Consider the following 12,996-nt stretch of genomic DNA (forward strand, 5'->3'; position numbering starts at 1 on the left):
CTCCTGTCAAGCCCCAGACCCCCTCACCCATACCCCATCTGCCAAGCCCCAACCACTTTCACCCGGTTCCCCTGCAGAGTCTCATTTTCCCTGCACCCAGAACCCCGCAAGGAGCCCCTGTGCCTCCATCTCCCCCACTGAGCTGCCCATAGCCAGATTGCCTCACACAGAACCCTCTCACTCCTCACCTGGATCCCTCCACACTAAGCCCATCCACACTTGGATCCTGCTTGGCTGAGCCTGCCTGCCCACACCTGGTGTGCCTGGCACAGAAGGCAGGGCTCTGGGGTGTTTCTGTAGTAGGCCTGGCCCTTGCATTCTGTCAGGGTCCGGGTGCAGCCTTGCCACCTAGTCCCTGTCCTGGGGGGAGGGAGGGCTGCAGGGTGATGTCCCACCTTTGTACAGCACTGGCCTTTGCGCCACACTGGAGCTTCCACAGTTATTTATTGACAAAAAAAATTGCAGAATTTTAAAATGTGCACAAAATATTTTTTTTTTGGCACTGAATCTTTAATTTTTTGGTGCAGAATTCCCTCAGGAGTAATATATTGACGCTTCATGCTGTGTTAAGTGGTATAGTTAATGTAATTTAAAAGGCAAGTAATTTTAATCATCCAAAATGTACAGTGAAGAAGACTTAATTCTTTTAAATTACTTAAAGATTTAACTTTTTTCTTTATGTAAATATCAGAGGGTAAACATTGTTTTTACAACGTGTTATTGTCTGCCAGATATTCCTTGAGCCATGCTCCCAAGCCTTATCCTGTCAGCAAGTAGAAGTGGAACCCCTCTCTGCAGATGATTGGGAAATACTGGTAATAAAAACATTTAAATTGCTCTCATACATTTGTTATTCATGATAAGCATTCCCCCACCCTCAACCTGTTCCATTTCTCCTCAAGGCACTGTTTCCTATACATTAGTGGTGTACATTGCATGTGTATAATTCAGTTTTGATTTTATATAGGGATATACAGTTTGTATCTTAAAACAAATGCAAAATGTAATGTGAAGTATTTGATTTCTAATTATGCAAAATTGTCTTTAGGAGCTGCATGCTTCCTCTCTTGAAAAGCATCTTCTTGACCAGATTCGAATAGTATTTCCAAAAGCCATCTTCCCAGTGTGGGTTGAACAGAATACTCATATTTACATTCGAATTGGTAGGTGGTGATGGAGGCATTTCATACAATGCTACAGAGAGCCTTTATCAAGAGTGGATAAATGTACTGATGATTTTTGTTTAATTGCAGGTACACTAAAGCCACCTGCTACTTATGGGAGACTAGAACCTCGCACACAGCTTTTTGTATGTCCAAAAACACGCCAGCTTGAAGAAAACACCACCAATCTGCCTTCCTCAAAAAGCGACTTTTTACATGAAAGATTTATTAAAAGTAACATGGATCATGGAGAAATAATAAAGGAACCTTTAGCCAAAGAATCTCATTTAAATCCAGGTGTCCTCGAACAGTGTAAGCCAGATGCAAAAGAGACATTTAGCTCAAATGTCCTGCCGAACGTATGGAATTTTATCGGGAGCATTTTCTCTCGCTCTCCTGAGCAGAAACAAGAGACTTCCTGTGGTACAAGTGAAATGAGTGCATTCAAAGATGAGCTATTAAACTTGATTCACATGGACTCTATTTTCAGAGTATGTCAGTCCCAGCCTCCTAGTGTACAGAGAACATCAGCCACAAAGGCATTTCAGAAAAATACCATTCATGTTTTTCCATGGAATCTGGAGTTTGTTGATCTAGATCCCAATATTAAAGTGTCTTATGGGAAGATTAGTAAGCTTCTCTCCCCAAGACAACGCCATCGAGAAGCAAAGCAGAATCTACCATTTGAGAAGCAAAAGCAAATGTCCAGCACAGAAGACAGAAACCAGTATGGCTCTAATATCAGTCAAGAATCCAGTGAGATCTCTGTCGTGAAGATAGTATGGAATGGATTTGAAGATCTAGAGAGTGCCATAAAGTATAACAACAGTGTGGAAGCCATGCATGTTGGAAGAGTTTGGGTTAGTCTGAATACAGTTGCTTTTGGGTTTTTAATAAGATAACTTTGGGGCTGCTTGATTAGTATAAAATTGTATAGAGTAGATTCTGTAAACATTAATTTTTTAAGTAATGTAGACTAAAATAAAATAGATAATATCAAGTGTAGCTGTTCTTTGCTAATTTGTCCTGTTCTGGACTACTCAAACCCAGCAGTAGCCCTCTGAAATGTACAGCCTAGGCTGGGTCTCCACAGCTCTGTGGCAATTCTACAGCAAAAATGAGAAAGTTCTCCAGCATCTTTTTAAAGATTTTCTGGAATTTGTGAGTTATTTATATTGAGTGCCTTAACAGTCTGCTTGTAGCTATAGTATTCCAGAGAATCTGAAATTATCTATGTGTACATACATATTACATATAACAAGGTATGTGGTTACATCACATACTCATGCCTCCCTGGTGTGCTCATGCCTCCCTGGTGTGCTCTCGCCTCCAGTCTTCAATAAACTAAGAAGTGATAGTATTACATATCATAGCATTGTACAATGATGTATAATTTTAGTATTTTTTTAAAACTTTAATTAAAGAAACTCCTTTTTTAAAAAAATAGTTTGTTTAAAATAAATTATTTTATATTAATAAAAATTAATTCACATTTAAGACACTGAAAACCTTAATTGGAATCTCCAGCTGGATCTCAGGATACATACACACTGCAAAATAAAGAAATAAAAATGCAGCTAAGAATTTCAGAGCCCAGGTCAACTGATTCAGGCTTGCAGTGCTTACACTAGCGCTAAAAATAGCTCAAGTGAGAATGTCTACATTTGTTATTTTTAGCACTGTAGTGCAAGCCCAAGTCACTTGACCCGTACTCTGAGACTAACTAGTGTGGGTTTTTTGTTGTTGTTTTTTTATGAGGAGGAGGGTGTTTGCAGTGTCCTTACATGCTGTTTTGGAAGATTGCACTTGCAGGTCTCAGTTGGCAGCCACTGACAGTTCAGTGTCCTGACAGCTCTGCTGCGAGCTTTTGTTCTTGGTTCCCTGGAAACAGATGTTGGATCAATAAAAGAGATAAAATGCTTTTAAAATCACCGTTTGGATGTTTTAAAACACTAAGGCAGTGTTCCCACCAATTCACCATCCTTTTCAGTGGGAATGAGAATACCAGCCAATAGCAGTGTCATTATCGCCGTCTCTTGTAGACTTCAATTTTGTATATCAGCTGAGAACTCCAAGTGCTATTTTCTAAATATGACTTACTGTATAGTCTCTTGGTGACAACAGGCTCTTCATTTTTGAGCTGTTTCAATCTAGGAATTAAATTAAATGATAATAGAGTGTAAGGAAAATATATTTAAATAAAGGAGGACAAATTGGTTAGTGTAAGCTATGAAAATTGAATTTTATCCTTAGCTTTTCCACTAACCTGCTGCGTCACCTTGAGCTAGTCACTTCATTTTTCAGTGCCTCAGTTTTCTAATCTATAAAATAAGGTTAATGATATTTACCCTCTTTGTGTTCAGTGGATGAAAGGAGCTGTATAAGAGGAGTAGGGAAAAGCTCAAATTCTTACTGCTCAGATTCTCTTAAGATCTTTGTAATCAAATACTAAATAGGATGTATTTAGTTGTAATTTCAAGCACACAACTGTTATATCTTAATTAACAAAAAACTTGTGCAGACTTTTTAAGATGTCCAAAATTACTAGATCATTACATTTTCACTAGCTAAGTTAGATGGCTTCTTTAAGGCTGCCTCTCTGTCTATCTATATTACACCCATGAATCATTTATCAAATGCATTACTGGTGGTTAAGACAGGTTTATATTAATTTTGTATTTAAAAGAAAAGAAGCTTTTTCAAATGGCTATTAAAACTGAAGCATTTTTAGGGTAGGCATAAACTTTTAAAAGTTCTATGGCAATACAATGCAGACAGATCCCTCCTCCCCCCCTCACTCTTTTATCTCACTTCATTTGTTTGTTTCTAAGGATGTTAACAAGTTTTGACAACTATTTCCACAAAGAACAAAAGAGGCAGTTAGGAGGAGAGAGTGTGAGGGAAGAGGATTTGAGTCCAACTGGCAATAGACCGGTTTCCTCTTATTATTGCAAGTTACAACTAGTCAAGTCGGGCTGATGATCAAATATAATGGAAATGCTTTTATTGATGGATACACTTCTATGGAATGTGAAGTTACTTGTGGGATATCGTAACCAATTTCTGCTGTGTGATCATCTTTTCTCTTTACTTTTTGTTTTAAATTTATATATTTCAGATTCCAGATGGCCTGAGAAAGAGAATACATATAGAAATGCATGCAACGGTCAGAATTAAGTCAGTGGAATCAGTACCTAAAATTCCAGCATCTCTTAGATTACAACCCAAAAGGAATTTAGTGAGTTGGTATTCTTATATCATTCAGTCATTTTGCATATGTTTAAGCAATGATAGTGTTGCTCTGGTTAAGGTTTATTAGTGTTGTTTTGTTTTTTATTTGTCAGGTGATAATTTGGGAGCTTCAAATCACATTAGACTAATATTTAAAATATACAGCATTCCAAATGCAATTTCCCCTCCAATAAATACAATTTTATGATTTAAAGTCATATTTAAATCAGTGAGACACTTGTACCATCTGTATAAATAAAACCTTATACAGTAACATCGCTTCATACTTCTGTATCACCTTTCATCCAAGGATTATAAATGTCAAGTAATTAAACCTCACAACACCCTTTTGTGTTTGGGAGGTATTACAATACTCATACTACAGTGTATTGAATACAGATTTTCTATTTTATAAAAATAAAGTGATGTGCCCACAGTCATACAATGGTTGAGGAATAGAGCCTATAAGTTTGGACACTTAGTCTCCTTTAACCACTAGACCAGTCACCATACGTTTTCAAATCACATCTGTCTTCTCTTTTGCTTTTCCTTCATAATTTCTCTCTCCTTCTGTTTAACACATTGGCATTTTCCATGTTCATAATGTAATTAAATATTACTCAGTGTGTGCAGAACCCTGAGACACCTGGTGTAGGTTGTGTGTGTGTTATAAATAAAAACATTTACTCTGTAAAGCATAGGCGCCAACTTTCCCTGGTGCCGGTGTGTTCTTGCGGTCCCCCCCATCCCCGACTCCACCCTTTCCCTGCCCCACCCCCATTCCAACCCCTTCCCCAAAGTCCCCGCCCCAACTCTGTCCCATCCCTGTCCCTATTGGACCCCTTCCCCATATCCCTGCCCCGGCCCCACCTCTTCCCCTCCCTCACAGCCACACGAAACAGCTGTTTTGTGGCGCAAGTGCTGGGAGCTTGGGGGAAAAAGCAGGCACGCAGCGCACTCAGGGGTGGCGGCGAGCTGGGTGGTGGGGCAGGGAGCTGCCGGTGGATGCAGAGCACCCACCAATTTTTCCCTGTGGATTCTCCAGCCCTGGAGCACCCACGGAGTCGGCTCCTATGCTGTAAAGTGTGTTCTGACATAATTTTCATAAAATATCACTATGTACTGTAAGGGGTAAATCCTGCAAACCTATATGCCTGTGAGGCATGAGAAGTTAAAGGCTACTCACATATGCTGGTAAGGGTTTACAGGGCCAAGTCCCAAAATTATATTGTGAATATTGTTGTACATAATTACATAATGCTGCATGAGAAAGCATTACATAGCAAGAGTAGTATGGTTCCCACTTCAGCTTAGGACATAAGCAACATTTTCTCCTTGACAAGGTCCCACATAGATAAGCCTGTCATTAAAAAATAAGTGATTTACAAAAGAAATATTGGACCAGATCCTCAGCTGCTGTGAATCAGTATAGTCCAGCTTTAAACCTACAAAGGCAAAGAAACCCAGTGCTGAGTCTGAAACTCCTTTGGGAAGAAGCTCTTATGCACCTCTAGCAGGCAATACCTGGGGAGAGTTTCTAAATAAGTTAATTAAGGCATATTCATACAGTTTAATTTGGTGTTTTAAATTTTACTCTGAATTATCTTTGCTTTTTTCCTTCTGCTATAAATGTAATAGTGAAGTAAATATTTGAACCCCTCTATCCTCCCTCAACTGAGCCACACCCATTATTCTCATTGCAAATCTATGCCAACAAAAAACTATTTAATGCCAGCTCTCACTGTCAGTGCTGCTCTTGCACAAGGCAAGTTAGTTCATTATGGGCAGTATGTTTGTTTTGCTGTGACACTTGTGTGGTCATTTTGCACTTTAGTTGCTCCACAAAACATAGAGTACTAATCTATAATAAGCACAGAGTTTTCATATGCATCTGGTGTTCTTTGTTCACAAACGGACTGAATTTTGTTTTGCCTTTTTACTATATTTTAAAATATATCCTGGTTTAAATCTATCGGTTTAATAAATACTACTTTTTTCTGTAAATAGTTTATTGCAGGGTGGATGGTTGAACTAAGTAGTAATTAAACCTGAGGTTTTTGTATGTAGGTTTAAAATAAATATCTTGAAGGCAGTAAACTACATGATCTTACATAAATTTAATATGGAGTTCTTCCTTTTTTTTCTTTTCTACTTCAGCTCAAGTGATTTTAGTTCCCAAAGGAAGCAAAGAGAAAGGTGAAAAATTAGGTGAATAATATGCTAGGGATCCTCTTTTTCTTTCTGAACAGAGCTTCCTTCCTTCCCAAAGAGATCTCTGTTGATCTCCCTTGCCTTTGAGAGGAAGGATGCTCCAGTAGTTAAGGGGCTAGCATGGCATTCAAGAGGCCCAGTTTCAATTCCTTGCTGTGCCACAGACTTCCTGTGTGACCTTGGGCAAGATATTTAATCTCTCTGTACCTCAGTTTCCCATCTGTGAAATGGGGATAATAGAACTTCTCTGCCTCCCAGGTATGTTGTGAGGATAAATACATTAGTGATTGTGAGGTGTTCTGACATTATGGTAACGGGAGTCATATCTGTATCCAACATAGATAGGTTGTTGGAAACTGAGGTTGTGACAGGACTTAGTATTATGAGTGAACGATGCCATTAGAACTTTTTCCATCTGTGAGCTACCATTAGGAACAAATACCAACTGTACTGAAGGGTTATCATTTGGAAGGGAACAGCCTTAATAAAGTAACCCTCCCTCTCCTTCCCCCCGCCCCTTTTCCTGTTTAGCATAAAGACATAAGTGAAGATGACATAAAATCTGCTTTTAGTTCGTGGCTGGAGGATACCACTACTGTTGATCTTCCCTGGATAATGACAGACACACACTGCATACAACTAGTTGTTAAAGAAGGTAAGGAAAACTATGTCTGTATTCTCTCTGTATTATGAAATCTCTTTAGGCAACATTTCTTTTTTTAAATGGTGTTTGTATACTGAGAGACATAACAGATGCTTCCTTCCATTTAAATTGTAGATGTACGTCAATCTTCAACAGTGATCTTAGTTTAATTTATTCATTTTAGATTACATTTATTTAAAAAAAATATTACTGGGTTCATCTTGTGCTGAAGAAAAATAGAGTTAATTTGAAATCTTGATAGTTGTTCAGTGTGTTTCCACAGGAATGGAAGAGTTTATCCTTAGTGTAGAACATCCTTCTCACGCTGAAGAAAATAGATCGGAGAATATTTTTATGTTGGATCCCAGTTTGCTGCAGAAGACAAATATACAAGTAAATATCACATAGTATCAGGTATCAAGTAACTTAAATTCTGTTACATGTGGTGAAAAATAAAATTAACTCTGTATCATATGTGTCTGTTTCAATTATTAAGTAATTTAATGTTTTTGTGCCTGTGTTCATCACCATATATGCACATCTCATGTGTTACCTTATAGCATGAGGCTTGCTAAAACTCCACATAGTCCATAGTATTTTGGACCTAACTTCTGTAGCAATGATCAAATTCCCACTAAATTCAATGGGAGCAGAATTAGGCCAACACTGAACAATTCTGAAAATTTCACTCTTCATATTTAATTGCCTTAAATACCTATTTTACCTTCCGCCCCCGTGGTACCCAAGACATTGTACTGTCTGGAACATGTGAAGTGGGGAGATGTTAATGGCTTATTCCATCAAATGTGAGGGATGCTTTCATGCCATGCTCTTGCTCTCAAACTGCTTCTGTGTCCTGCGTCTTTCCCTTTTCCTGTAACCCTCCCCCACCCCCCCACAGCCTCTTCTTATGGGGCAAGCATTCCCTTTCCTAAACAGCTTATTGGGTCAAGATCTGAGTCTCCAATGTTAGCATACCCCACTATTGTTGCTGGTGATGAGCAAATTTTTTTATATTGATGCAGTTGTATGACAGAAAGAGTGAAGAAAACTGTCCTGTTGCTCGGCAAACTTGTTCACTAAAGTAAAATAGAAGTTTAACCTTATTACTTCTGCCGCAGAACCACATCATTATCAGAAGACTATGTCCAAGATTAGTCACGTTGGAGACATGTTAGCACTAGTATCCAAATGGGCCTTATATATTATATGAAGAATTGGATTGATAATTGGGAGATAATTACCCTCTTTAGCTAGTATGAGTGAAGCTTTCATCTACACCATTTTATCAATATGTGAGTCTTTCATGCAAGTATAGTTTCATCAAAACATTTAGTCAGTATTTTCTTCAAACACATTACAAAAAGATGCAAATCAGTTTTGTACTTTTCTTTTGTAAATGTATATTTGATTTTTTAAATGTTGACTTTTTCTTTTTGTTTATAGGTTCTTATACATCCTATGCCTACAGAAGCTGATGATGACAGCACACAGTCTACTATACATGATACTGACCAAATCCTTCCTTTCCACAAACTAAACAGTTTAGGGTGAGATATTTTGACAATGTCAAATATGGGAATTAAAAAAAGAGGATAAGAATTATTAAAAAAAAAAAAGGGGGGAGCCAGATATATTAGAATTGGAATTTTGTTTGGCTTACGAGAACTACTTGGGCCTACCCAATATTGAAATATAAACCAGATTGAAAAATTAAAAGCCTCTGCAAGGGCCTTGCCATGCTATGTGCTCCCAGAAGCGGTGTTGATAATTCACTATGTGGCGCTCTTCCCTCAATCTGTGCCAAACCCGGGCCTCAATAGTTTTAATGGATACTATTCTGCTAGATGTTTCTTTTTTGTTATTAGTATGTGTTGTCTTTCAGTTGAAATCTAAAACTGCTAGCTTGTTTGTGGATCTTAAAGGCGTGCTGTCAGGTTAAAAGTGACCCACAGTTTAGGAAAGGAGGTGAATAAAGGTAGCTTTAAGCCAATTTTGTGTTTCCCTAATTCTGGCCCAGGTCAAGGACCTTCGTTGTCCCCAGGCTGCTCTGAGTTATGCCAGCTTGTAATAGCTTTCTATAGGCTATTACACCAATGTATAATAGCCAAAGCGTAGTATGCTCTGGCTATACCCTCTCCTGACCACACCCTTGGACACATCCTCTATGCCAGCGTAAGGGAAGGCAGCTGGTGTAGAGCTTTTACAGTAGTTCTTCACTGGTTGGAAAACCACATGTGATGGGGGTATTTTGCAAGGGCTAGCTATGGCCCTTTATGCCACTTGTGTAGTGTAGAAGTTCCATGGCATCTAACTGAAGGGAGCCATAGATTTTCTTGAACATCTGAATCACTTAGGCATTTTCAGTATGTATGGAAGGCATGCTATTATAAATTCAAGTAGTTATTATTACCTAGATTGAGTGTACTGAGACTGCCGTAACTTGTCTAATGTTTTATTTGTTTTGCCTTACTTTGCAGAGGAGTGGGTAAACTAGGAACATCCTCCTTTGAGCACATAACCCACAGCCTCTTGGGACGCCCTTTATCTCAAAAACTAGCTACCATAGCTGTGGGACTGCGCAGTGGAGCCGTCCTGCTCACAGGAACAAAGGTGTATTTCTACAACTCTCTTTACCTATATGCCAAAATAGTTTTCTTGCATTAACTTAATTTTAATACTCCAAACAGGCATTGTCAACCTGTTTCTTTTCTGCTACAAGGAATCAGAGAATAGCATTGAAAAAGAGCTGTTGGATTACCTAATCCACCTCCCCTGCCAATGCAGCATCAATTCTTCTGTTATATTTTAGTGTTTTTTACTATCTAAGTTTTAAATGCCCCTAACACTGGAGCTTCTATCACTTACCTTGTAAGGTTATTCCACGCTGTGTTTTTACCCTTCAAATATGTGTAAACACTTATGCCTCAACATTATTTAACATTTATTTTAAAATTATTTGAATTCAAAAAACAATCATATTTTTTTTCCCGAAACATTATCATGAAATGACTTCACACATTTGACCCTTAGTGATTCTCCTGCTATATTTCCCATGTTGTTCAATGGCAAATCCTGAATCCATTGAAATCTGTGAGAATTTTATCACTGATTTCAGTGGGATCAGAACTGGGCCCGTACTAGGTACTACTATTGACAAGGAATGAAAATCACCCTGTATACAACCAGCCATCTATTTAGCATCTGTGTTTCCTGAGGAATAGTCCACAGAAACAGAGAAAGAAGTAGTCTCTGTTACTCTGGATGTTGTTTTAGAAGACTACCCAACATTTATTTTGTAGGGAAGTGGAAAGTCAACATTAGCGAAGGCCATCTGCAAAGAAGCCTTTGATAGATTGGATGCTCATGTGGAAGTAATTGACTGTAAGGCTTTAAGAGGTATGACTATGATCATATTTTTTCACTCAACATTTGTTATAATAGGGAAGCATTCAGGGCTTATCATTTTATTATGTTCAAATTATCTACAGTATTATAAAACTTTGATCTAGCTATTTATTTGGGCTGCGTGGCTTTTCTTTAAAATGTTTTGTATTGTTTCTATAATGCATTTTGGTGCCTGGCAGTAAGCATCTTTATAAATTCATTGCATTGTGCTAGTTTCATCATTTAAGCTTATTCAAAATGTACACCTTTATAATTTTTTGTGCTTCTTCAAGTAGTGGCCCTGTGGGTGCTCCACTTGAGGTGTGCATCCACCTTCAATCTGAGATTTTCATCAGTAGTGTCCATTCAGCCAAAGGCTTATAGTGCTGCAAGAGATGAACCGCCCTCTGTACCTTCTTGACCACTCACCTGAGACAGTGTGTCCAATAGCATTCATTTACAATTCTGCCTGTTAACTAGTTTCTAGTCCATTTTTATTCTTTTGTAGTTTAATGAAGCTTGTTTTGTCTTTGGGGTATGCTGGAGTCTCCATGCTTCAAATGTTGCATCACTTGCTGGGAGTCCTTTACAATGTATGCACTGCTTCGGGCATACACACATGCCCACTAAGTGCAAGAGCGACATGACTTTCATAAGCTGCTGTAGGAGGTAAAGGGAAATAAAACTCTGTCTTCTAGTGGTGGAATGCTCCCTCTGCCAGACTTCAGACCCTGGCCTGGAGACCCACACTTTCCAGCATGCTCCGAATGACCATAACCCTCTCTCATCATCTGCAGCTCACTCACCCTCCAGAACTTTGAGAGAGAAAAACAGACAGACAGATAGAGATGTTACAGATGCAGAGAAGATTCTGTCTAGGGGATCTGTGAAATCTCCTCAGAGAGAATTCTCCTCTAAAAGACCTATCATACCAGAAATGTTCCCTTCAGAGGTTTCTGTGGAGGCTTCAAGCAGTCCTGCTACTGAGGCTTCCAGATTGAGCTTGAGCTTGTCTAAGTCTCAGCTTGTCTTAAGTCTTGTCCCAGTGCCCAATGTACTGTTGAAGCATGAGCAGAGTACTAGAGATAAAGACTTCGCACCTAAGAAACTGGAACCATCCGCACCAACTGTGCATCAATATCTTGACCAACGGTTCAACCAGCATCAGTACCTCAGCCTTCTACATCTGGAGCTTACACAAGTCTACCCAGTACCACAGGAATTCAGATTCTTCAGGGATTTAATTTGTCTCAGGTGAGCCTGAGACTCCTCTGGTGAGCTCGTTTAGACTCCAAGTACCACAGCCTGCATTATCTTTGATACCCCACCTTTCACTAGTACCTTATGATTCCCCAGTACCCACACAGCCAGACAAGCAGATCATCACTGCCATCTGCTCTGCTGTCACACTATGTAGACGAGAGCTCTTCAGACTCTCAAATATCAGCTCAGAGCTTTCATATCTATTTACCCAAACTAATTCTCCTGAAGATGTTCAGGATAGGACATTTCACTGCCTTCATGATATCAGCTGATTCAACACCCTCCCTGGTATGACCAGTCCTGGATAACTCTCCTGTTTCTTTATAGATCAGTTCAGTGGCCATACAGGAACCTTTGGACATTATATCACCATCAATTTTCTAAGGCACCTAACACTCATTTGGAACATCAGAGACAGTTTTCCCTGCTCCCATCCATCCCTCCTTAGCAATTCCTCCTGCAGGAGGAAACATTTGAGGAGCAAGAAAGGAGGGATGAGGAGGAGGCTACTCCTCAGACAAATATTTTATCATTCTCTCCAGGTGAAGCAGTTATGCCTCCTCCATCTCACATGGATGACTTCAAACAGTTCCTGGACTGGATGAAGAGTGTGACAGATGTGCTCTGAATTCCAGCAGAAGTCGTCCAAGAAACCCAGCATAAATTATGGGACATTCTACATACACCATCTTTATCACAGGTGGCCCTGCTTGTGCATGAGGTGCTGTTGGAACTGCCAAAAGAATTTGGCAAACTCTTGCCACTGCCATCCCAACAGCTAAGAGGGTGAATTAAAAAATACCATGTCCTGCCTAGGGGCTCAGAATTTATATTTTCTCACCCCACCCCCAACTCCCTAATTGCGGATGCAGTCAATAAACAGAACAGGCACACCATTCAAAGGCTGCCCTAGATAACAAGGACCAAAAGCCTTTAGTTGTATTTGTTCACAAGAGTTATTCGTCTGCCACCCTGCAGTTTAGAAATGTGAATAACCAGGTGATACTCACAAAATATAATCACATAGTCTATGAAATCTATATGAAGTCTTTTACAGAACATCTCCCCAGAAACGCAGCCATTTCAGGCTATCATTAA

General features: G+C 39.2%; 1 protein-coding gene and 1 long non-coding RNA gene across 6 annotated transcripts in view; one reads left to right on the plus strand and one right to left on the minus strand.

Annotated features, from left to right (window-relative positions):
• The window catches only part of PEX1 (peroxisomal biogenesis factor 1), a 49,571-nt gene that overhangs the window by 8,287 nt on the left and 28,288 nt on the right, over positions 1-12,996 (plus strand). For all 3 annotated transcript variants that reach the window (XM_045006639.1, XM_045006641.1, XM_045006640.1), the window contains exons 3-11: positions 732-815; positions 1,049-1,163; positions 1,254-2,023; positions 4,282-4,401; positions 7,137-7,260; positions 7,532-7,641; positions 8,695-8,798; positions 9,729-9,861; positions 10,551-10,647. In XM_045006639.1, the coding sequence (XP_044862574.1) occupies positions 732-815; positions 1,049-1,163; positions 1,254-2,023; positions 4,282-4,401; positions 7,137-7,260; positions 7,532-7,641; positions 8,695-8,798; positions 9,729-9,861; positions 10,551-10,647 (1,657 nt within the window). The remainder of the gene's footprint in view (positions 1-731; positions 816-1,048; positions 1,164-1,253; positions 2,024-4,281; positions 4,402-7,136; positions 7,261-7,531; positions 7,642-8,694; positions 8,799-9,728; positions 9,862-10,550; positions 10,648-12,996) is intronic.
• The window catches only part of LOC123364471, a 38,741-nt gene continuing 33,011 nt past the window's right edge, over positions 7,267-12,996 (minus strand). For 2 of the 3 annotated variants that reach the window (XR_006577119.1, XR_006577118.1), the window contains exons 4-5: positions 11,065-11,450; positions 7,267-7,620 (exon numbers count right to left, since the gene is read on the minus strand). This is a non-coding gene — a long non-coding RNA (uncharacterized LOC123364471). The remainder of the gene's footprint in view (positions 7,621-11,064; positions 11,451-12,996) is intronic. The other variant, XR_006577117.1, reaches the window with a different exon arrangement.

The sequence above is a fragment of the Mauremys mutica genome, chromosome 2 (assembly GCF_020497125.1).
Source record: "Mauremys mutica isolate MM-2020 ecotype Southern chromosome 2, ASM2049712v1, whole genome shotgun sequence".
In the NCBI taxonomy this organism is placed as follows: Eukaryota; Metazoa; Chordata; order Testudines; family Geoemydidae; genus Mauremys; species Mauremys mutica.